Source organism: Podarcis vaucheri (assembly GCF_965113315.1).
Source record: "Podarcis vaucheri genome assembly, chromosome: 3".
NCBI classification, from domain to species: Eukaryota; Metazoa; Chordata; class Lepidosauria; order Squamata; family Lacertidae; genus Podarcis; species Podarcis vaucheri.
In genome coordinates, this window is record NC_138761.1 from 68,601,325 (window position 1) to 68,624,563 (window position 23,239).

Below are 23,239 nucleotides of genomic sequence, written 5' to 3' on the forward strand. Positions count from 1 at the left end.
AAGATTGTGAGCCTGTAGGCAGGGAATGTCTTGTTTTTGATTATACGTAAGCCACTCTGGGAGCCTTTTGGCTAAAGAGCACGACATAAATGCTCCAAATAAATAAATAAGTAAGTAAGTAAGTATAATGCTTCTTAAACCAGTGGCTCCCAACCTGTGTGGCCTGTGGATCTGTGGGGGGCTGTGGAGTCATCCCAAGGGGTCCACGAATAATGCTCCTCCAGCCAGTGCTTGATTGGTTTCTTCCTCTACCCCCTTCTTTGTCCCAGCAGTATCTCCAGGAGTGCTGCCTTATCACTGAGGAGCTTTTGAATGCACAGAACTGCTGCTCGTTGGCTTTGGCCTATACCTTCCCCACTTCCCTTTTCCTGTTCTCAGTGTGAGGTGTACTTAGAAGAACCTGACAGCTCAGTATTGGAAAACCCTTTTTTGTGTGGAGTCTGATTTAATGAGGGCCATATCCACTGAAGACACTTAGAGCAGAAAGGATCTGGAATTGCCAGCTTTCTTCAGGGCTGCAGTCCTATGTATACTTAATCCAGGAGTGAACTCCACTAGCAAAGTAAAACTTACCTGTAAGTAAACAGTCATAGGCCTGGGATGTAAAACCACTCCATGCTTTCTAATTCCAATTTATTTTTTCTGTGTGCCTGTATCTCATAATATTACTATTGTAATATTTTTTCTATTATGACAGATACCCGAGAATAATGCATCTCAAATAAATTGTTAGCATCATCTGCTAATGTCTAATAGATTAACTCTTACTGATTTATTAGATCAAATAGATCAAAGTACTACTGCTTGCTTAATTGGTGTAATTTGCATACAGTTATTCCGCTTGTGATGAATTTGCAGCATTGGACTTTCCAGGGATTCATAATGTTGGTTTTGCGTGATTTGCCACAGCACATCTTTTGATCCCTGGTAGTGATTCCTAAATAAGAGTATTTTCCTGCTTATGTTTGCAGAACTTGGTAATTAATCCAGCGCATGTGTAACTGCATTTACTTAGTGCAACATCATTCATCCTGATATTCCCCTTTCTGCCCTGCTATTTGTTGTTGCTCACTCTAGAAGACTGATTTCTCTCGTCCATCTTCTACTGTCATGTCATGCTGGATACATTAGCTTCCTCATTAAGATGAAAAAGTTGCTCCGTAGTGTGTCCTTTTGGTTAAACACAGCTTGTCACATGGTAGTAGTTCAATGCATGCCAGCAAAGCCTTTGGTTTCAATAAGCATGGTTCAAACCTTTGATAGAGCTGCTTCTTAGCCCAAGTAGGAATTACAAAACTTTTGAAAGGGTGATTTCTCTGACTTTATAACCTGACTTCAAAAGTTCTCTTAAATCATCATAAGATACAGCTAAAAGTTGAAATTGCTTCTAACCTGCCCCCAAAGGAAAACTCATCTTAATCCACTCCTACACCTGTTCTTATTATGCAACCACAAAGGACGTTGAGATCAAATGTGGGCTTTTGTTCTCAAGCATTCTGAACCTGGTGGTGGACCTTTTGATTAGCAAAGTGCCCAGGAAACAACAGAACTTAAGTTGCAACTTTGTACTTCAGTGATTTTGATGGGTATAGTTTCACTAATCCTGGTAACTTCCTTCTAGAACTGCAGTATATGGCTTGAATAGACTAAAGTGCTGCTTTTCGGGTTACATTTATAGACACTGGATGACACCTGCATTCACTGTTTTACAGATAATGGAGCAAACTCTGTGCCTTTAAAATGTCATGTCAGAGTCAGTCTCAGGATTTATTTCATTTCGTCATGATGAAAACATAGGAATAATTGTGTTAAGCCAAAACACTTTTTCTTGTGAAAATCATTAATGTGCTATCACAGACAACTGGGAAAGACAGCTATGCCCAGCTTTTCAGGAAATGATTATTCAAGGAAATCTGAAACATGAATTTTAAGAAAGTGAAAAGATTGGCAAAGAAGAATGGGAGTAGGAAATCTAAGATGCACTAAGCTTGTAGGATCATAGGCTCTTGTAGCATTTAGGATTTATACTACCCAACAGCAAGTCTGGCATCTTGGTTTTAAATAAGAAAAAAACATTCACATTGTGATGGTTCAGTATAACAAATACTGTATGTATGCATTTCAGACTAGCATGATTCTAAAAATTCTGGAATAAGGGAAAAGAGATGGAATGATGTTGCCTCTTGATTTAGGGCAGCTCTATATCAAATATAAACACTCCAACTAAAAAGAACATTGATTCCTGAAAACTGAAGTTTGTAAACCTTTGGAGTCACTGAACTTTAGCTGGCTGATCTGTGATTTGTTACCACTTAGGTCCACTGCCAGCTTCTTTCTAATGGACATTAGGCTGTTTATCTTCTGAAAAACAGGGTAGTCTAACCAGCTAATACTGAAAATATCAATTGGCTTTTAAGCTGTTCCACCCATATTTAAAAACAAAAAAACAAAATACCATCCTGTTTGAATCTTCAGAAGACTATGTTCTTTCCTGAAGCAGGAATGGAAAGTGCAGTTTATTAATCTTTGATGGACCACAAGCTATTGCATATATTGACAAGTGCTTTGTATGTAGGAGCATTTAATACTGTTAACCGACTCAAAGTCAAACAAAGACATTGAAAAAAACGAACAGTGAAACATCTATTATATGTATTGTTAGAAGGACATTGAATTGGCATTTGTAACCTGGGTCATACAATGTATAAAGCATGGGTGACTAACCAGTGAACTCAGGGCAACATGTAGCCCTTGACCTAATTTCACGCAGGGAGATGGGAAGCTTGGAGAGTGGAGGAGGGAAAGAAAGAGGGGAAATGGGAAATCTGAAATAGATGAAGGAAAAAGTAAAAGCCCTCTGGATGCAATGAGTCAGACCTCTGGGAAGAACATCCCCCCCCCCGCATGCCAGGTAGGAAGAAGTGGGAGAGCAAGTGACAGAGTGAGAGAGAATGGGGTGGCCGTAAGAGACTGAAAAGAGACTGGGTCCCTACCCACTTTTGGTTCCGCTTCCTGCTGGCATGCAGCCCCCCCCACCTTGAAGCATCCAGTGGAAATGATAAAAACAGAGAATAAACCCCAAAGATGCTGAACAACAATGCCCTTTTTAAATTAATGCCTCTAATAACATACAGCCCCAAACAAATCACCTCCAAGGGAATGTGGCTTTTGGCAAGAAAAAAAAATGTTTCCCCACTCTGGTAGAGAAGATCCAAATATGCCCCTTCAACTAGGAATTCACTGAATGACTTTGAGCAGGTTCCATGACTTAGAATATGGGGTGGTTCTCCCCCAAAGTTGGCACAAATTCCTTGTTTCCTCCCAATCCAGTTTTTGTATGTGAAGAACTGTCAGGGAACTGACATCAGAGGGAAAGGAGGTGATAGGGCTCCCAGAGACTGGGAGAGACTCAACAGCCAAAGCAGGGACCAGCAGGGGGAGCGCGGGGTCTCTGGAGGAGGATCTCAGGGATACTGAGAGAGATGCAGCAGCGCAGGCAGGAAGCAGGGGGGAGAAAGGGGTGAGAGACACGTCCAGTGAAAATAGTGGGGAGGTGTCAGAAGCAATTGCAGGGAGACCCATGCTTCGTCGGAAGCTGTCACGTCGTGAGTCCAGGAGACGTGTTTCCGTTAAGGAACTTCTTTGTTGGAGGCGTTTCCGCAAACAGCCACTGTCGGACTCTAACAGTGACTAGAGCAGACATGTCTGAGGAGCTCTGTCACACACAGAGGTTTGTGGGGCCGCACAAACTCTGAAGGGGCACCATTTTAAGCACAAGCAGCTAATCATCCCCTGATAAGAACCTTGACAGTTTTCTGTCAATAAAGGATGCTTTCTATCCGAGGAATTTGCAAAAGTTGTTGTGTGCCTGAAAACTTTGAGCTTTTCTGTGACAAAGCATTTGCAACACAGTGGCATTAAGGATAGTATTGTGGACTTGGACCAGGGTGAACTAGCTTCAAATTCTGATCAAATATTTTGAGTCACTCTCACACACAGTGTTGATAAGAATAAAGTGGATCCAATTTGTGCTGCCTTTTGGAGTAAATATACCACATGCAAATAAAAACAAGAACTGAGAGTATTTGGATGAGTGACAATAAGTTCTTGATCTGTGAAATGAAAATACCAGTGATAAAGAATTGTTCCCATAACTGTTGTTATAGCATAGTGGCATAACCTAATGAAAGGATATTACAAAAGTACCAGAAAAATGATTACTTATGAGTGCTCAGAAGGGTTAAATTGTTGATCTGTACTGGACAATATTTATTATGTCTGCCAATCATTTCCTCTTGTCTTTTTATGCCCTTCAGTCTTAAAAAAATCATTATTAAAATTTTACCTACAGCTTACTTAACTGATTTGTTCTCTCATCACATATACGCTACTTTCCTGGATTAAAAAAAAAAATCAATTCAGCACTACCAGGAATATTGTTAAAAGATGCTTACATTCCACTATAATACACACACTGGCACATCTCCTCTTCTGAAAACATATGGCGTTATGTGCATAAAGATCACTCTGGAGATTTACTGTAATTATGTCATGATGTGCTTATTGTTATGGATTCGACAGCCCTTCCTCCATTTCTACCTTCTTTGTTTGAGGACAGCTGCTCACTTCAAGCTGCCTGCCGCTGCCTTTTTCTAGCAGCAGAGGCAGAATGAAGGAATGCCTGAGTGAGAAGGCGCAGTGAGTGACATGAGAAAAGGCAGACTCCAATGCTACAGTGCAGACCAGATGAAAATCTAGTAACTAGCTGATGATAATTCACTGAAGCCTGCAGAACATTAAAAAAAAAAAAATACTTTTAAAGACAGGTCCTGAGAGCCTATAACAAAAACGACGAAGGTTCGCATAGATGTTAGTCAAACTTACCCCTTTTGTAGAAATGAGACATGACCCTCATGCAAAGCCAGCAGCAATCCCATGAATTTACTGCCATCCTGCCATAACATTCAGGTGCTGCATTGATCAGTGAATAGACACTGTGAGTTTATTCTCACCACCACCCATTGCAGTCATGGGTGTACCGCAACTCATGGTACTGTTTTATCGTTACATGGTTTCATGTGATGATTGCTCCTAGGTGCCAGAGCAAATTGCACCATGGACCCCCTTTCAGCAACATATTCTGGTGACTGTAAGGTACAGCTCTCTCTGTTATTAATTAATTAAATAATATTTATATCCTGCCTCCCACCCCCAAAGGGCCTCAAGGTGGCCCTGGATGTAGATTAGGCTGAAAGAGTGACTCACCAGTGACTTCGTTGCAGTATGGGTATTTGATCTTGGTCTCTCTGGTCTTTGTCTAGCGCTCTAATCACTACATTCAGAAATGGCTAACCTGTTACAGCAGAGGGGCAAGACTAGCTTCCTGGCAGCAATGGAACTGCCACTTCCTAGGAGAGGGTTGAGGAAGCAGGAAGGGTGATGGGGTGCAGTGCAGGATTGTTTCTGCTGTTGTGCCCATAGTGTCCCGACTTCTTCACCTAGTAAGTTGCAGAAACTCTCATATTATAAAATGCCATGTGATCTTTGGATGAAGGGAGGAATAGAGATTTAATAATAACCCTGATTCTGGGAAGCTAGTGTTGCAGTTCCGTCCCCCCAGGCTAGCCACTTCTGACTGCACCACTAAGTTATTATTTTTCTTACTTATCAGAGAGAGAGAAATCAAAATCATGCCCATACTCTATGCCCCATAAAGTTTGCATCCCAAGTAGTGCAAGTGGAAGGAAGATCATGCAAGGAGACTTTCTCATCCACTCCTGCCTTTAGCTATATGTATCCTCTGACAAAGCTCTCTGGGCATTTGGGGGGACTCTCTTGAAAAGGGGAGACTGCTGAAGAAGAGGCAAGTTCTGCCTGTGCGAGGTATTTCTGTACTATTTGGGGCAATTTCCTTTTCCCTCAGCAGCTTTCCTACCTAATCCTTCAGTATTGACCCCCCTGAGATTCCGCTCCCCCACAGGAACTGGATTGGGAAAGAGAGAATAAAAAAGTATGAGCTTTCTTGCCCCTATGCTACTTTTACTATCACACTAGCCCTGTGAAGCAGGTAGGGTTGAGAGACAGTGAAATGGCCCCAAGTTATCTAGTGAACCTCATGGCTGAGTTGGGATTTGAACCCTGGTCCAACACCCTATCTTTTATGTACACATATCTACAAAGGAGTGGCCCAAATTATTTGGTAAGAAGCCAAAAGGGAAAGTAAAGACTGTGCATCTTTTGTGGTTAATACTTCCACAAGGTATTTCATTATGTTAGAGGCTCCAACTTTGCAATTCTTATTCCCACTTATACTGCAGTCCTGAAACCACATAGTCAGGAGCTGATTATTTACTCTCACCATTACCAAAACTACTTATTGTGGAATGCCTTTGGGACTGCTCCATAGTAAGTGGTTTTCTAATTGCATCTTAAACTTCCACAATTTTTAATCCATTAGCTGCTATCCACAGAATCTGCACTTGGGCTTAATAAAAGCATCTCTCAGAGAAAGTAATATGAGAACCATAATTATTTTTGCTCTCTACCATTCACTCTACCCCCAAACCTGCCTCTATATAATACATGCAGCATTTTCATTCATAAACATGCATGACAAGGGACAGCTTTGCACATTACACCGGAAGTATGCAAAATTGATATGCTAGTGATTTGTGCACCCACATTTGGAGACATTCATAGTAATGAGTGGATGGGGAACTAGCACATCTCAATAAGTGTGATTTCACTATTCATATATTTTCCAAGAAGCACAAAAAGCAGGTGCACTTGCATTATTATTATTATTATTATTATTATTATTATTATTATACTTTTCTTGAACTGTGTAAAGATGCCAGGTTCCATCTCTGGTTGCTGGAGGTAATGGGAAGTACATGGGAAGCACAACTAAGTGAAGTGAAGCCCTCACTGAGTTTCTATAGGTAGGTGCAAGGCACCATTCTGTACTTTCCCAAGGGCCCTTGCAATATAAATGCCCTCCTTCCTAATACAGCCAATCCATCATCATGAAAGTCATTTGGCAAGTGCATTATAGTAATGATGAGCTGCAAGATAAAATGATAACAGTCCAGGATTAGTCTCCCTGAGCCCAAGGCATGGAATTCATTGCGAAGCTGACAAAAGTGTTGAATTATTCCATATAGTTTCCATCAAACCCAATTTAAAATAAAAATTCTTTGTAAAAGATCAAGGGCAGGTTTTGTATATGAAATTCCCTTTAAAAAGGAAGGGCTTGTGGTGACTAGGTAAATCAGACCTGATAAACAATGCATTAATGCGGCTAGGTAAAAAAGAAGCTTCTTTTTCAGTACTTCCGCCCCTAATGAGGTGTTCCTTAATATTACTGTGAAGCAGACTCTCAGGAATATACCATGCTCTGAGGCAATGTCACAGCAGCCTAAAGCTGGTCACTTCTTTGCTAATAAGACATGACGGTGTTATTACATTATCAGTGGGGGGCTGCTCAAACCCTTCTTCCCTTCTACTAATTTCACTTGTTCGTGACTTAAGGACTAGTGTTTCTATGGCACCTATCTATATCAGTTAGAATCAATAGTTCTGCTTTTTTAAAAAAATAATAATAAAAGAATTGTATTGACCTAGCTAAGAGCTCCATCTTAATCAAATAAGGTTCTTTTTCTCCACCATGCCCAGTGAGCCCAAACTTGATTACAAAAGATCTTGGTTCATTTAACATGACAAATTATTGCCAGTCTGTTGATTCACAGAAAGCCTTGGTGGGTTCTCTTCAATACATTGTAAGAAAATTCTTCAAGATGAACGTTCACTTGTAAGCTGCAGATATGTAATATGTACATGTTCCTTATAAAAGTTGGCATGAAAGCCACTCATTTCAGCAGGATGTGAGCCAAGGATATATAGATAGCACCTGCTGTTTGAAAACCTCTTGCAGTGTTTGATTGACAGAAGTATAATGAAAATTTCTTCTAGCGAAAGAGAAATCTACAATTGTCACACCCACCCTGCCCCCACTCTCACCATCTGGATGCTAGAGGTCTTTGGCTGTTCTGAGAAGGGTTAACAGAAAGTAACCATACTGACATTCATCATAAACTTGATTTTAAGTGGTTCAGGCACTGGAGCTGAAGTTCTGACAAATCTGACTCTTTTCTCATTTGCATACAGCAAAATATTCAGAGCAAAAGACACAATGCAATGAAATGGGAGCAATACCTAGTCAAACAGGGTTTCAAAAACCAAACCAAACCTAGGCACTCTTCATAACTAAGAGCATGCCCTTCATGGCTGGGACACTAAGAGGGAAGGGAGCAAGTTTGTCTTCCAGCCAGCCATATGTGGCTGTCTTCACTTCTACTTTAGTGCCTAGTCCCAACCAGAGATTGGAGTAAAGGTCCCAAAGTTAGGGACTAATAAATCTGAGCCTTGGAACTTCTTGTTTAGACCTGAGAAAAAAGAATAGGATATCTCTCATTTTACTGGCAAGTTGCATTTGACTTCAGGTCACATTTCTTCCTCTTTCCCCACTGGCTCTACCGAATTGGCTCCTTAGTTTGTGGGGGAAATTGTGCCCTTGCTTAAAACTGTAGCCATAGCTTTTTGTTCTGATCTGAGCCAGTGCTCAGAAGTGCCAGCAGTGTTCAAAGTCCTAGAATCAAAGAGCTGGAAGGGACCTAGATCTAAAAAGGACCCCACCACTACAAGGAAACACTGACCACTCCACCATTTAGCCTATAACGAATTGATCCAGATGACAATGCCCATAACATCTGCCACAATCAGTAAACAGCTGTTTGTTAAAGTACATTCAGTGTCGCACTGCTTGCCCTGTTTTATTTGGCTGATCTGTCTTGCTGATCTTAGAGCTGCATAACCTGCATTTTAAAAACTACTTGATTTGAAACTAGGATTCTTAAAAACCACTAGGTCTTCTAGAAATTTCTCTGCAAGTGTGAACATAAGGTAATGATTCTGAAATGAGAATCTGTGTCCTTCTAAAGATATTACTTGGCTCCACTGCAGTCTGCCTTTGGGTCTGGTCTTGCTGCTGGTTAATGCCTCACAGGGCTACAATTCCCAGCACCTTTAACATCCCACACTTCCCAGAATTCTTGGGGTGAAGTCATGTGCTTCGAATGTGCCATAAATGCACCTTAAATGCATAGTGTGGGTACGTTTGAGTGACTTTTCAGGAGAAGTACAAAAGGTGGTGAAAAAGTGTATCTTCAGCACATAACCTATGCAGCCCACACTGCTGCAACACTTGCATTCAACCAGCACCATCCCAATGGCTGACCTCTTTGCAGCTCCAATCAGCTGTTGCTTTTTGTCTGAAAACAGCCCTTCTAGTTATGGTAATGTCATCACAATAAGAGTTTGTAATATTCAGACACAAGATCTACCCACTCTGGAAGAATGGCAGATGAAGGTGATGGACTACATGGAATTGGCGGAAATGACTGGCAGAATCCGAGACCAGGGAGAAGAGTCGGTGGAAGAAGATTGGAAGAAATTTAAAGACTATTTACAGAAATATTGCAAAATTAATGAATGTTAGAATGATGTCAGAATGAAGTTAAGTGGTTTAAGCAGCAATGTTATAAAGGTGTATGTAAAAATGGATTGTTAACAGGTGAGAATCCAAAGTTATAATATATTATGTTAAAGGACTAAGATAAAAACAAAGAGGGAAAGAAATTGCTGAATTAATTAACTGAATTGGAATACAAAAAAGGGAGGTGTGAGGAGGTCAGGGAAACAAGGAAATGAATGTAAGGTATGGAAAGACTGATGTATTTTTTAAGTGTTTTTTTATCTTTTTTGTATTTTGTATTTTCTCTTTTATTTTTATTTTTGTCTTTCTTTTTCTTCTTTTTTTAATTCATGTAATTTTTTTTCTTTGAAACCTTAATAAAATCATTTAAAAAAAAGAGTTTGTAATATTCAAAGGTAAACAAAGGTAATTCAGAATACGGGCAAAAATAGCCCTGAGGCTGCAGATGCTTGATCCTTTTACAGTAAGAATCTGAATTTTTGCAGGACTTAGGAGAAACATATTAGGCCCCCTTTGCACACCGAAACTACAAGGTCCCAAATACTCATCTCAGCCCTAAAATTAATTATGCGGTCCTGAAAGGCAAGCACTTACTGTAAAGCTCTAGAATAGCTAACTTGATTACGGGATTTGTTTTTTAAACAGAAAGGAAAGTTAGTAATGGTACCGTGATAATTCTTGCAGTGTATTACGTTAGTTTCAGTGCAAGCAAAGAGAAATTGTGGTCAATACATAGCATGTTATATAGGAAGGCACTCAGCAGGATCAATATGGAAATGGCCAGCCTTTATATAAATTATTGTAGTTGGTTGTATTTAAGTTGTTAGTGATGATGTATTTACAGTATATGAAGGAAGGACTTTTGCTCATTTTTTCTGTTATAGTACTGTTGAATTATGCTTAGTAGCATATGTAGCACCTTTATTTACATTTGCATTTAGAGAAGAGGGAGCACCTGAAGGGCAGCTGATAAATAATTTTTCTTTGGTTCAATTAGTGCAATTTAGGACTGTTGTTTGCAAATAGAATCATGGAACTGGATGGGACCACAAGGGTCCAACCTCCTGCATTGCAGAATCTTTTCCCCAATGTGGGGCTCAAACTCACAACCCTGAGATTAAAAGTCTCATGCTCTACTGACTGAATTATCTTTTGCTTATTTTATCCCCTGTAGGAAGTGTGTATGACAGAGACCTGTAGCACGAAAAGGGAGTCAGTGGAGTTCAGTACACAAGTTACACATAAGATCCATCTGTCACAGCTACGGGTGGATCAGGAATTTGGTTTGGTTTGCATTTTCATGTGACCCTACCTTGTTCACGCTCCCTGAAACAATACACGAACAGAAATGCAGCCATCCTTCAAAATTCACATTCTCTGAATTTTGTGATGCAGTTCTCAAACCAAACAATGTGTACAAAAATACACATATTAGGACAAGGTTTCCAACACAGTGTCCATGGGTGCCAGTGTGCCCAGGAGAACTTACTATGGCACCTGTGAAAGGTCTCAATAAATATCCCCTCCAAAATTCACAGTGCATGAGAGAATGTTCACTCTTCCTGCTCAGTTCCTATTTGCAGTGGCCCAGTGTTTCCTACATTAAACACACACCTTTATAAATGCCCACATTTCATTGGATGGCAGGACTGGACACCAAGAACTGAACAGAGGTGTAAAGTGCTTGTCAACTGTGAGCAACAGTGGTGGCAGTTGATATAAGTGCCCTTCCCCCCACTGGTGGTGGGATGGAGTTGATGAGGGGCATATCTGCTCCATTTTGTGGTCCTGTTTCCTTTTCTGCCCTTTTAGATCTGGCAGCCACTTTGTGTTACGCCATGTCTCCAAGGCAGCCATGTGGCAAACTAAAATCAAGGCAGGAACAATGAAAGAAACAATTGACAGATCCATCCACCCCTACACACAGCCACTGGGCCCTTTGCAGTTTTCATTCACCTTCATCCCTTTAGTCTGGTAGAACTGAACGGTAAACTGGAAATAATTCCCATAAAAATGATTTCCGTTTTCCTACAAAAGGATAATGTTGAAACATATACAAAATATAGACACACACACACACACACACACACACACACACACACACACACACACACTGTAAGCTGCCCTGTGATCCTCAGATGAAGGGCAGTAATAATAATAATAATAATAATAATAATAATAATAATAATAATTATTATTATTATTATTATTATTATTATTATTATTATTTCTGTGTAAAAACAGTTTGTAGGTGTGATTTTCTTCCTACTAGAGTCAATGATAAATCTCTGATTTATAAAAACAATAGATTGTGCTTTGCAAATATTAGGTGGCTTGTCTTATTTTAACATAAAATAAATCACTTGGAGTGAAGGATACAAAATTATACATGTTTGTGACCTATGCCCATCTGCCATATATTTGTATAATCCACCCAGCCAAACACTACTGTTGCAGTGTAGGAGAGTGGTAACCAAACAGTGGATGAAAATTCCTTCTGTTTGGTCTAGAAATTATTGATAAGAATGTGAAGAAATAGCACAAATCACACAACAGGCAAACAAACACGGACAAAGTAAGTAAATGTTTTAATCCTCCATTTTCTCATCCTACAACTGCTGCATGCCATCGTAAGGATATAGAGAGTAGTGTTAGGGAGGGAATTCAATTTGGTTTGTATTTGCAGACAAACCTACCTAATTTGCAGTTTAAGAAACAATATGCAAACCAAAACACAGGCATTCTTTAAAAAGCACACTTCAAAAAGAAAGATGTCTGCAAACATGACAAGAAGGCTGGCTTGCAGATGACTGCAGTGCGTGGAGACAAACAGGTCATGAACCCGTAACAGTGACCAGGGGAGGAATGACTACGAGGGGGGGGGCATAGAGAGAAGAAATGCCATGCTGCATGTGCAGCACCACAACCGGATGCCTTCATCTGCCCCAGCTGCAACAAAGTATGTCTCTCCTGCATCAAGTCTCTACAGTCACAGCAAGCGCTGTAACCTTCCAAAGCTTGACTTCACTCCCCAAAGGCACACTCCTTCATTGTCTCCCAAGACAGGTAGATGCCAACAAGAAAATGTCATACAATGATGGTTTTTAAAATATTTTTTTGTTTTGTCTATTTTTTATAAGGCCATTGTTCAGGACTTGAAATGTGTAATGAAGATATCTCAACTAAGATTCTTTTATTTTGATGGAATTATATTTGTTAACTCAAGGGATTTGAAAATGAAATGGTGACTTTGAAACAGGAGGGCAAAATCAATAGCCATTAAGTGAATGAGGACATTTTAATGTATAGAGCAACATGAGTTAATATACTTTTATCACCAAACCAGCTCATACCTCAGACATTTGTTTTGGTCAAACAGAGGAGCCAAAGAAAGAAAGAAGAATCCATCATTTTGAACCAAGTGAAGTGTACCACGAAACCGAGAATGATTTGTGGTCATTCTAAACCAAAGAAAGTAACTAGGGGAAATTTGGTATATTAGAACTGAAGGACATATATGTGGATTACTTCATTTAGGTATCGCCTATCTGCAAAAACAGAGATGATAGAAACACTAGATGCAAATAAAAAAGCCTGCAGGAAATCTTTCCAACACACTGATTCTACTTGGTCCACATATGAATAGCAAGGCAGAGACAAGACATTGGATTCCAGTGTAACCCCTCCCTCAGTTGCTATTTGCCATCGTTGTTGGGCACACAACTGCTATGCCATCCATGCTACATTATATACACATTTACTAGGCACCAAGTTCATGAACTCAAGTAAAACTGAATAAACCAACATAGGATTGCACAGATAGACCACAAAGCTTGGCAGGAGAGAGTTTCTCACATACTTGGCAGGTGTCAATTAACTGTCTAGTGGGTTGCATTCATTTTGGTGATAATTTTGTAGTAATACGCAAATGTTGTGTGGAATGTGTACATAGCACCCTCAGGCTTGCATTCCAGACCTATAGTTTACAGTTATTCTGAAGTACACTGCTTAACTTTTCACCCTCTATTAATATTAGAATGTAGTGCCTGGAGACAGGAAGTAAGGTTGTGAATCCATAGCAGTGACCAGAGGACAAATAACCACTGGGAGGAGTGCAGAGAGAAGAAATGCCTTGGTGCATCCACAGCAGCACAACCAGATGCCTTCATCTGCCCCAGCTGCAACAAAACATGTCTTTCTCATATCAGTCTCTACAGTCACAGCAGGCACTGTAACTTTTCAACAATTTTACTTCACCCCTAAAGGTGCACTCCTCCATTGTCTCCTGAGACAGACGGATGCCAACTAACCAATAATCCTTTAAGAATGTGATTCATACTGAAAACAGTTGCTTAAAACTTAATGATTGTTTAAACCATGCCTATCTAGCTGTATAGTTACATTGTACTCTGTTGGGATATACTACACAAAAGGGTGCTGAAAGAGTAGATAATTGGATACTTACTGCAAGAAAGATCTGTAGGGAACTGTGAGCCACTTCTATATATTGGTATTCAAGAACACAACCTGAGACAGTGATGTAGCGATGGTCCTCTGGTGCCCAGTCTGGGGCTGGGGTCACAGATGTCACTGTGCAGCCCGGCCCATTCTCCATCCACCAAGAACGGTGCATTGAGATATTGAAGGTCAGTATAAGATCTGTTTCCTGTCAAGAAGAAGAAGAAGGATTATGGACCAAGGTCCAATTTTCTTTTAGAAAGAACAGGCATCTACATAGATCCATTAAGAAGAAGCATGAGAGCTGAATGAAGTATGGGGTTCAAAGTCTCATTCACTCATGACACTCAAATAAAAATTGAATCTGAATTTGGAATTTGAATTGTTTCCATTCCATTTATGCTCCAAAGAGGATGGCACATTGATAAATGTGTCCACTGGCAGCTGTGCCTCTGAATGTCAGTTTCTGAGAATTACAAGAGGGGAGAGTGCTGTTGTGCTCATGTCCTGCTTGTAGGCATCTCATAGGCATCTCTTTGGCCACTGTGAGAACATGAAGCTGGACTAGGTGTGTTTTTGGCCTGATCCAACAGGGTTCTTCTTATGTCCTTAAAATATATGTATAATACATGTGACATTGTAATCACACCAGGCTCTTGTCTTTTCCCCTTCTGCTTCCATAAAAATGTTTATACCCAGCTCCGTTTTATTATTTTCCTAACCCTTCACAAGGCAACACTTTTTGCCGAAAGCTATTTCCCAAGGCACCGTGGCTGTCTCATGTATTTTCAGTGAAAAGAAAGTCTGCCACCAGCTGGCACATTCAGTAGAAAGGAATATCCAGAGAAAGAGAACCAGCACATGTGCTCAGTCATGCAGAGGAAAGGCAAAGCCTCACGTCACAAATGCCCTCTCTGAGCCCAATCAATCCCACATATCATGCAGACAATCCCACTATTTTTATCATTAACATTTTGCAAATCAAGTTAAGATTTTTTTTTTTGGGGGGGGAGAGCACTGATCAAGGGAACTTCAATGCAGCAGAAGGCAGCACCTCTGCTGCTGCTCTTCACAGCCCCAAGAGATCAGTGCTGTCTCCTCAGATTCCACTGATCACTGAAACAAGCTTTCACTCCCTGCAACACCCAACAAGCAATTGATGCTGTCAATTCTAACAGTGCAGATCGCTTCTAGGTAGTACAAGTATGCTGAGGGCACAGATTAGGCTCAACTTATTAGTAACTAAAGAAAACAACTGGTACTAAAGCACAAAAACCAGTGGATTAATTTATTATTGTTCACATCTATTATTCTGGAGCATCAAAATGTAAGATGAAACACCACTATTACAACTGTACTGTTTTATACCACTGTTGTGCATACTATTAATATAGGTGTTGCTTAAAACACGGCTGTGCATACCACAGGCTGAATGAATTTTGAGTGGACTCTAAAAATGTCTGCAATAATAGCAAGGGACCTCTCCCACCCTGCCTTGAGTAGTTGCCGTATGTTTTCTGTTTAACATCTGTGTTTCAAAGACTGCCAGGGAAACAGCTGCCTTGAAGCTGTAGAACTTAACAGGAAGTGTTGATACACATTTGGCATGTCAATATTGTATTCTTACTAGCATTCATGTTGAGGATGAATTTATAATCTCAGTTCAACAAACAGTTGCTTCCTCTTCAGGACACAGAGCTACATCTGTGCAAGTTTTATTTATTGCCTATGAATATAGTCAGTCTTTTGTAAATCCTGATGATATTTGAAAGCCCTGCTAATGAAAATGAGTGTATTAAAGTAGATTTAGCATTCTGTCCAAGTGAGAAACAGGAGTGGGGGTGATATACAAAAATGTGTCTTGCTTGGCATTCTTAATGTGGCAAAAGATGATTCTAAATGGGTTAGGTATGGGTTTATTTCAATGGAAAGGCACAAGATGGATTCTTAGAAACATGGTTTGCTTAGACAACTTCACAAGTGGCCTGCCTGTGAGAATGTAACATATTTTTTTTTAAAGAAAGAATTTATCTAGGCATGCCTCCTCTCATGAATTCTAGCTTAGAAACTGTAATTTTAAACACCTGTGATCTGATTCCCCACCCATCCTCTGGAAGTAGACATGGTCAAATCTGTCAGTTTTGGTTTCTCTCAGTTTCCAGTCTCTGGTTCTGTTTTCCACATTTCCTCATCAGTTTGTGATTTTTTAAAAAGTCTTCAGGAAAACAAACCAGCATTTTAGTGCAAATTTATCTTAATAGCCACATTTTGTCTGCATTTTTTGCCTACTACACAAGTTTTGCTAATCAATTTCCTCACATATAATGCATTTTTATTGTATGCTATTTTCATGAACAAATGCATGCACACTTTACCCAAGTATATGATTCTTAAAAATAAGTTACTTGGCTGTAGAAGTGCTTTGCAACAGCTGGAAAAGTGTGCCTTTCAATGGATGGCTCTGTTTTGGTTCATGTGTTGTTTTGGAAGGTTCAAATTTGGTTAGGCTAGCCCAGGGTCTGCAACCTTTAAGACAAAAAGAGCCACTTGGACCCGTTTCCGAAGAAAGAAAAACTGGGAGCCGCAAAACTCGTCATTATAAAAATAACTTTTTTGTCACTTTTTTATTATTTCTTTGTTTGATCCCTCAGAATTACTCCTCCTCATAGAAATAAACGTTAAATTAACAAGTTACCTTTTTGTGTGTGTGTGTTCGTCACTCCCCTTCAAAACAGTGACCAGCGTACACGCCCCCTTTCTATGCAGTGACCAGCGTACATGCCCCTTACAATGTAGTGGGCGGGCAGGAAGGTGACGTCGGGTTGGTGCGTGACTAACGCACGCACCGCCCCCATGCGACGTCACAGCCAGTACAGCGCCCACCACAGTGGGGAGTGTCGGGGCGCACAATGCGCCCCCTCCCCTTGCTAGTATCTGCCCCGGAGCCGCGGCAAAGGTGTAAAAGAGCCACATGCGGCTCTGGAGCCACGGGTTGCAGACCCCTGGGCTAGCTTTTCGATGCAACCTGAACTGACTTTCTTCCCCAGCCCAGTTGGAAAGCAATCCATATAGAAATAGTGCCCTTGATTTTCTGTAAGAGATACTGATAGAGCAGCATAGGGTGTTTGCCAATCATTCTGTTGAAAAATCATCCTGCAGAGATGACTGCTGGTTACACACACACACACACACACACACACACCCCTCAGGTTCAAACAAAGTCACAACCAAGAAGAATCACGTATTAGATGAGACAAGTTCATGTCAGATGAACAGCTAATGTTGGAACAGTTGAAACTAGATAGTAACTAATCATAAATCTTTGATAGTGTCAACAGGCAAGTGGGTAAGTTGATCCAGTAAACACTATATTTCCCTCACACTGTAAGTCCCTCACCAAAACAATTCGTTCCTGCCCTGCAGTGATTCCAACTTGTATCAAACACAAAAATGCATGTCTTGTAGAGCTGAACTGAATTGTTTGCCGAGTTTCAAGATGGAATTTGCTTAGTCAATGATGGGAAGCAGTTTTGAACAGCTAAGCAAATATTAAGAAAATGGAACTGTTTCTCCGATTTTTGTAAGAGTCATTCACAAAAGCACTGGAAAAAAGCCACAAAAGCTTATTTTTAAAGCTCCAAGTACTGTGCTGCTTCTAATTTTGCCCACAATTCAGGAAAGCTCGTGGATCTTTGGAGTAAGGGAACTGTACAATTCCTGAGTATGTCTGGCCAAACCCGATGAAGTTCCCTGACCTAAATGAACAAACCCTTTATATTGATTGTGAAATTGTTGTTAGGGCCGGGGGCAGCGGCTATTCAGCATATATGCTGGGGAGAGAAGGCGATACAGGGAGTATAAAAAGGGATTTTGCTTAAATTCCTTAGAACTATGCTTCCTTAGACTTGGTCTGACAGCCTAAGAGATTGTACAACTTCCCTGTGAGCTAGTTCAAGGACAGCACAATTCTTAAAAACGGTATTGAGGAGTTTTTGAACATTTTCTTCTAGTGTCCACAAATTAAATAAAAACTAGATTTAATTTCTGGGAACTGCTGAAAACACCCTGGAAAACAGATGTGCTTCTCAACAATAAAAGCAAACGTGAAACTAAGAAAACTATATCAACTCAGCTCCAATTTTCTGCCATGATATGTCATCTCATTTCGCTCTACATGCCACAATAAATTTAACAACGTGAATTCTGCTCTTTCATTCAAGACTAGATTAACCATTGGGCAATTGAATACTAGCTGAGCCCGACTAGGGCATGAATTGACATGTTGCTATGAGGAACATCTCTTTGTGGAGAGAATATCTCTTGATATGTTGCATTGAACTCCCTTAAAATCTCTAGCAGCATAGAACATGGCAGTTGGTCCCTTATCATATGAAAGGAGAACAGTTTTCATACTCTGCTTAAAATGAAAATGTAAAATGCCAGTTAACTGTCTAGCTTATGGAACTGCACCACCACACTTCCTACATTAAAACATAGGGGCGGGGGACATTTTTCAACATGAGGGCTGCATTTCTTTCTAGGTAACCTTCTGAGGCCAGTATCCTAGTGGTGGACAGGACCAGAAGCAACAAGTCACCTTTTGCCATGTACCTGCAGGACGATGGACAGGAGGAAGAGGATCCTGGTGAGGGGTATAGCTGGGACTGGAACACACCGGGGCAAGCAGGGGATGGGGAAGGAAGTGCTCATGGGGTGACAGAGGATGAAAAGGCGATGGCGGTAAGTGCACAGGATCCAGAGCCACAGGACCCAGAGCCAGAGAGGCCCCTGTCCCCACAAACACAGCGGGTTCTGAGGCATAGGGATCAGCAGGACGGGCGCTCTAGGAGGCTGAGGCAAGGCAAGGACGCACAGCCCAGGTCCTAGCTAGCCAGGTGGGGTTTGCAAGCCCTGGGAGGAATTGTGTGATTCCTCAGCTGGAGCAGGTAAGGGTCAAACCCAGATGCTGCAATCAGCATGCAAAGTACAGAAAGGAAACAGAGCTGAGGCGCTGCGTCTGCTCAACTGCCCATGTTGATGGACTTTGACTTGGATTTTCCTGGATCTCTACAGAAACTGTGCTTTGGGTTTGACTCTGGATTGTATCTTGACTGTTGGACATCAGACCTGGCTTCTTGGATTGACCCTGGACTGTGTCTTTGGACTTTGCTTGTGTGGATTGAACCTCAGACTTTGGACTAGGCATACTGACTAGCTGCCAGGTAGGCCAGGGATTCAGGACACCTTTGTGCAGTAGGCTTGTTTGTATTTATTAGTATTAGTATTATTAAATCAGTTCCTATGAAACATCTTGAAGTGATTTCAAAATACTATAAAGCAGTAAGCGAAAAGTATTTTCTAGCCAAGTAATAAGACTCAAGGAGTGTTCAAAGCAGGGCCAGTGCGGGGTGTGGCCTGGTCCAGGGATTAAGAGTGATGGCTTTGGCCCCTGGGCCATGCTATGCAGTGGCGTAGTGTGGGGGGTGCAGGGGGGGCCGGCTGCACCGGGCGCAACATCTGGGGGGCACTCGCAGCTCTCTGCCCCCTGCTAAAATCCATGGGTTAGGGGGTGCAAATTACTTGCCTTGCCCCGGGTGCTGACAACCCACGCTACGCCACTGATGCTATGACAAGTGTCTGCTAGAAGGGAGTGGCAGAACACAGCTCTTGCTACTGCACGTATCTTTAGAAATAGACACAAGAAAGTGGTTGCTGTGTGATAACTAGGAAAAAGGTGATGTGCCCTAGAATACAGTTCAATATAAAGGTTCACCCACAGCCTGTTTAATCCAACTCAGGTACGAATCTCTGATTTGGTGCACTTCTAAAGGCCTCAGTTTTGTTATAAGCAATGTGGTTAGCCAACAGAAGAGCAGAGAAGGATAAAATACAAATAAATAAATCTACAGTTAGTTGTTAAGTGAATTTAAAATAAAAAAGTGTGTGCAGTGGTTGCTTGGCTCCCTGCACTTGACATTTGCTTCAGTTAATATGTGAAATATCTTAACAACAGCCAAGATGGCAAATTGCTTTGTGGCAAGGCTCCATTTCATCAATATTTTATAAAGAGTTAATAAATAATTGAAAGAGGTTACAACTGTATTAAAGATAAAAATGTGCACTATAGAATACTCAAGCATGTGAGTTCTCCAACTCTGACTTAAAGTGCATTCTGGGTGGGTAAGAAGCAAGTGTACAAAAAAGAAGAGTCCCAGGAAACCTTCATGAAAATAGGTTGGTTCACTGGCCGCTGAAACATCCACTATGGCAAGAGGCCAGGGAGAAAACCAGTGCAGGAGTATAGCCCATGGTGAGAACAGTGGGACCTCAGCACATTATTTTCATCCTATTTCAAGGTTGGAACTACATTAATCTAAAGGAGGGATTGTATGCTTCACAGTGAGTCACAGCATATATCTTTCTAGGAAAATCTTACCAGCTTCAGAATGGCAGTTAGGTGAAACAAAAAGTCATTATATGCCGGCCATGACTGAGAGCGAACTTTGCAAGCACAATACTCAAATTTTGTATTTACTGATGTATAAACAGAGAGATTCTAGGCATTGCCAGCCCAGCAGCCAAGTCTCGAAGACCTTTATTCTTAGTTGATGTGATAAAGCTGATCTGCAAATACTCTCTCAAGGCACTCAGTTCAATTATTAACACACAATTTATTAGTTATGATACTATAAATGCCTTAGAGCTGAGCTTTTTGCACTGAGAGAAGAAGGACTTGACTCGTGACTTTTGGATTCAAAACTGCACATACCTTGACATTCTTTGTGCCAAGACATGTTGGCAAGTATTTGATCTCTCCTTCCATACAGGAGTGTCATTTCTATTGGAACTGAACCAGCACCCCAACATATTGCAGAGTAGCAAGGATTTACTTCATGGGACTGGAAGGGATTTGTTGATCTGGTTCCTGCTTTCAATTACTGTGGGGCTGAAGGCAGATTGTGGCTGGGACCCAGGTGACATTAGGGCCTTGACTCCAATGGCCCACAAAAGAGAAGAAACCAGTTTCCCTAAGGGAAAACAGGGAGTGGTGGGAATAAAACCCAATGTTCATGAAAGTTTAATAGGAAGTTTAATAGGAGAACCTTAGAGTAAGCAAGGTTGTGAGGCAATTGAGATTTTTTCAGGGCATCAGGGAACTTCTTTCTCCTTGTTGGTGCTTGTTAAGAGGGGCAGGGGCTTCACACTGCCACTCTCAACGTACTTTAGGACGGGCTGCAGGTCATTAAGAGTGTAGCAGGAGGTGCTTCGATCCAGCACAGACAGGCGCTTCGATCCAGGAGGCGCTTCGATCCAGACAGCCTTCCTCAGCTCCAGCCTCCAGCCTCCTGCTTGAAATACAGAGGCTGTTGCTACTTTGGTCCCAAAGGACGTCAGGTTTTCCCTTCCTTTAGGTCTTCAGAAAAGCAATGACAAACCTAGACAGCATCCTAAAAAGCAGAGACATCACCTTGTCAACAAAGATCCATATAGTTAAAGCTATGGTTTTCCCAGTAGTGATGTGTGGAAGTGAGAGCTGGAGGTCTTTAAGCAGAGGCTTGACAACCATATGTCAGGAGTGCTCTGATGGTGTTTCCTGCTTGGCAGGGGGTTGGACTCGATGGCCCTTGTGGTCTATTCAAACTCTATGATTCTATAAAGAAGGCTGATCGCCGAAGAATTGATGCTTTTGAATTATGGTGCTGGAGGAGACTCTTGAGAGTCCCATGGACTGCAAGAAGATAAAACCTCTCCATTCTGAAGGAAATCAGCCCTGAGTGTTCACTGGAAGGACAGATTGTGAAGCTGAGGCTCCAATACTTTGGCCACCTCATGAGAAGAGAAGACTCCCTGGAAAAGACCCCGATGTTGGGAAAGATGGAGGGCACAAGGAGAAGGGGACGACAGAGGACGAGATGGTTGAACAGTGTTCTTGAAGCTACCAGCATGAGTTTGACCAAACTGCGGGAGGCAGTGGAAGACAGCAGTGCCTGGCGTGCTCTGGTCCATGGGGTCACGAAGAGTCGGACACGACTAAACGACTAAGCAACAACAGGTCTTCAGAGTTGAGCCATGAAACCTGTAAGAGCAGAGCCTCGGTTTATTTGAGGTGGGTGCTCCACTTGATGCTTTCTCTTCATGCTCCCATCCCCTCTGAACCATCTGAATGCCTATAGCCAGTTCTGTCTCCACTGTAGCCACACCAAGTCAGAATGGCATGGCACTATGAGTTGTTGTGGGGTCTCCTATCTGGATAGGTAGAGTTTTAGGTAGAAAGAACTGGCATTCCTAAATACTGTGCATGTTGCAGAAAGTAGTAAACAATTAAGTGGATTTTTTTTAAAAAAAGATGCGCTCTCTCTCTACCCATGACTTGCTAATTATAAACAGAAACTTTGCAAGCCCATCCACCCACTCTTCTGAAAAACCTTGGATCTGTGATTCTTCCTATCCTCTGGGCATTGTCCAAACAGTCTGGAGAAATATTGCAATTACTGTAGAAAATAAAAGGTCAATGGAGGCTTAAAAATGCAGCACCAAAAAGCTAACATTGCGAACATGTCACAATCATCCTCTGTGCTGCTGCTGAAGGATGGCAAAAGCCACCTAAATATTTATGGTCATTTAAGAAAATAATAATAATCTTGAGCTTCCACCTGGATGTGATAAATTCAAGGGCAGAGACAAAGAATGTAACTATTTAAATTTTTAATGTGTCATTAAAATTAAAAAGACACATTCAAATGTGCCACGTTTCCAAGCACAGGTCTGGATGCTGTATATTTTCATTTGTGCGATTGGAGAAAATGTAGATTCTAAACATTCAGAAAAGCAGATGTTTGGATAAACACTTTGTTACAGGGTACGGTATTGTTGAACCCACATAACTGGCCTTGATCCACAAATCCTCATTTGTGCATAGCCTGCTGGCAGCTTTGGCTGTGGAAAAAAATAGAAGGGGGAAGACCATGGCCTGGAATGAACACATGAACTGGCTTCAGTCTTTTATGGTCCCCATTTTTTCTTTTTTATTAGGATCAATGCGATTTGCCAATGTGTTTTAAATTCACAAACCAAGAACGCATACAGACAATCTCTTAAAAGTTAAGGCATAAACGCCCAGGATCTTTTTAAGAACATGAGAAGTATATTGGTGAATAGATCAAGGCCCACCTAATATTTTAGTATTCTTTGCATGTATACCGGCAGGCCATAGGGGCTCCACCAGGG

General features: G+C 41.2%; 1 protein-coding gene across 6 annotated transcripts in view; it reads right to left on the reverse strand.

Annotated features, from left to right (window-relative positions):
* Nucleotides 1–23,239, reverse strand: part of NKAIN2 (sodium/potassium transporting ATPase interacting 2) — a gene marked incomplete at its 3' end in the record, with an annotated part of 446,592 nt that overhangs the window by 74,994 nt on the left and 348,359 nt on the right. For all 6 annotated transcript variants that reach the window (XM_082216183.1, XM_082216182.1, XM_082216180.1 and 3 more), the window contains one exon: nt 14,019–14,219. In XM_082216183.1, the coding sequence (XP_082072309.1) occupies nt 14,019–14,219 (201 nt within the window). The remainder of the gene's footprint in view (nt 1–14,018; nt 14,220–23,239) is intronic.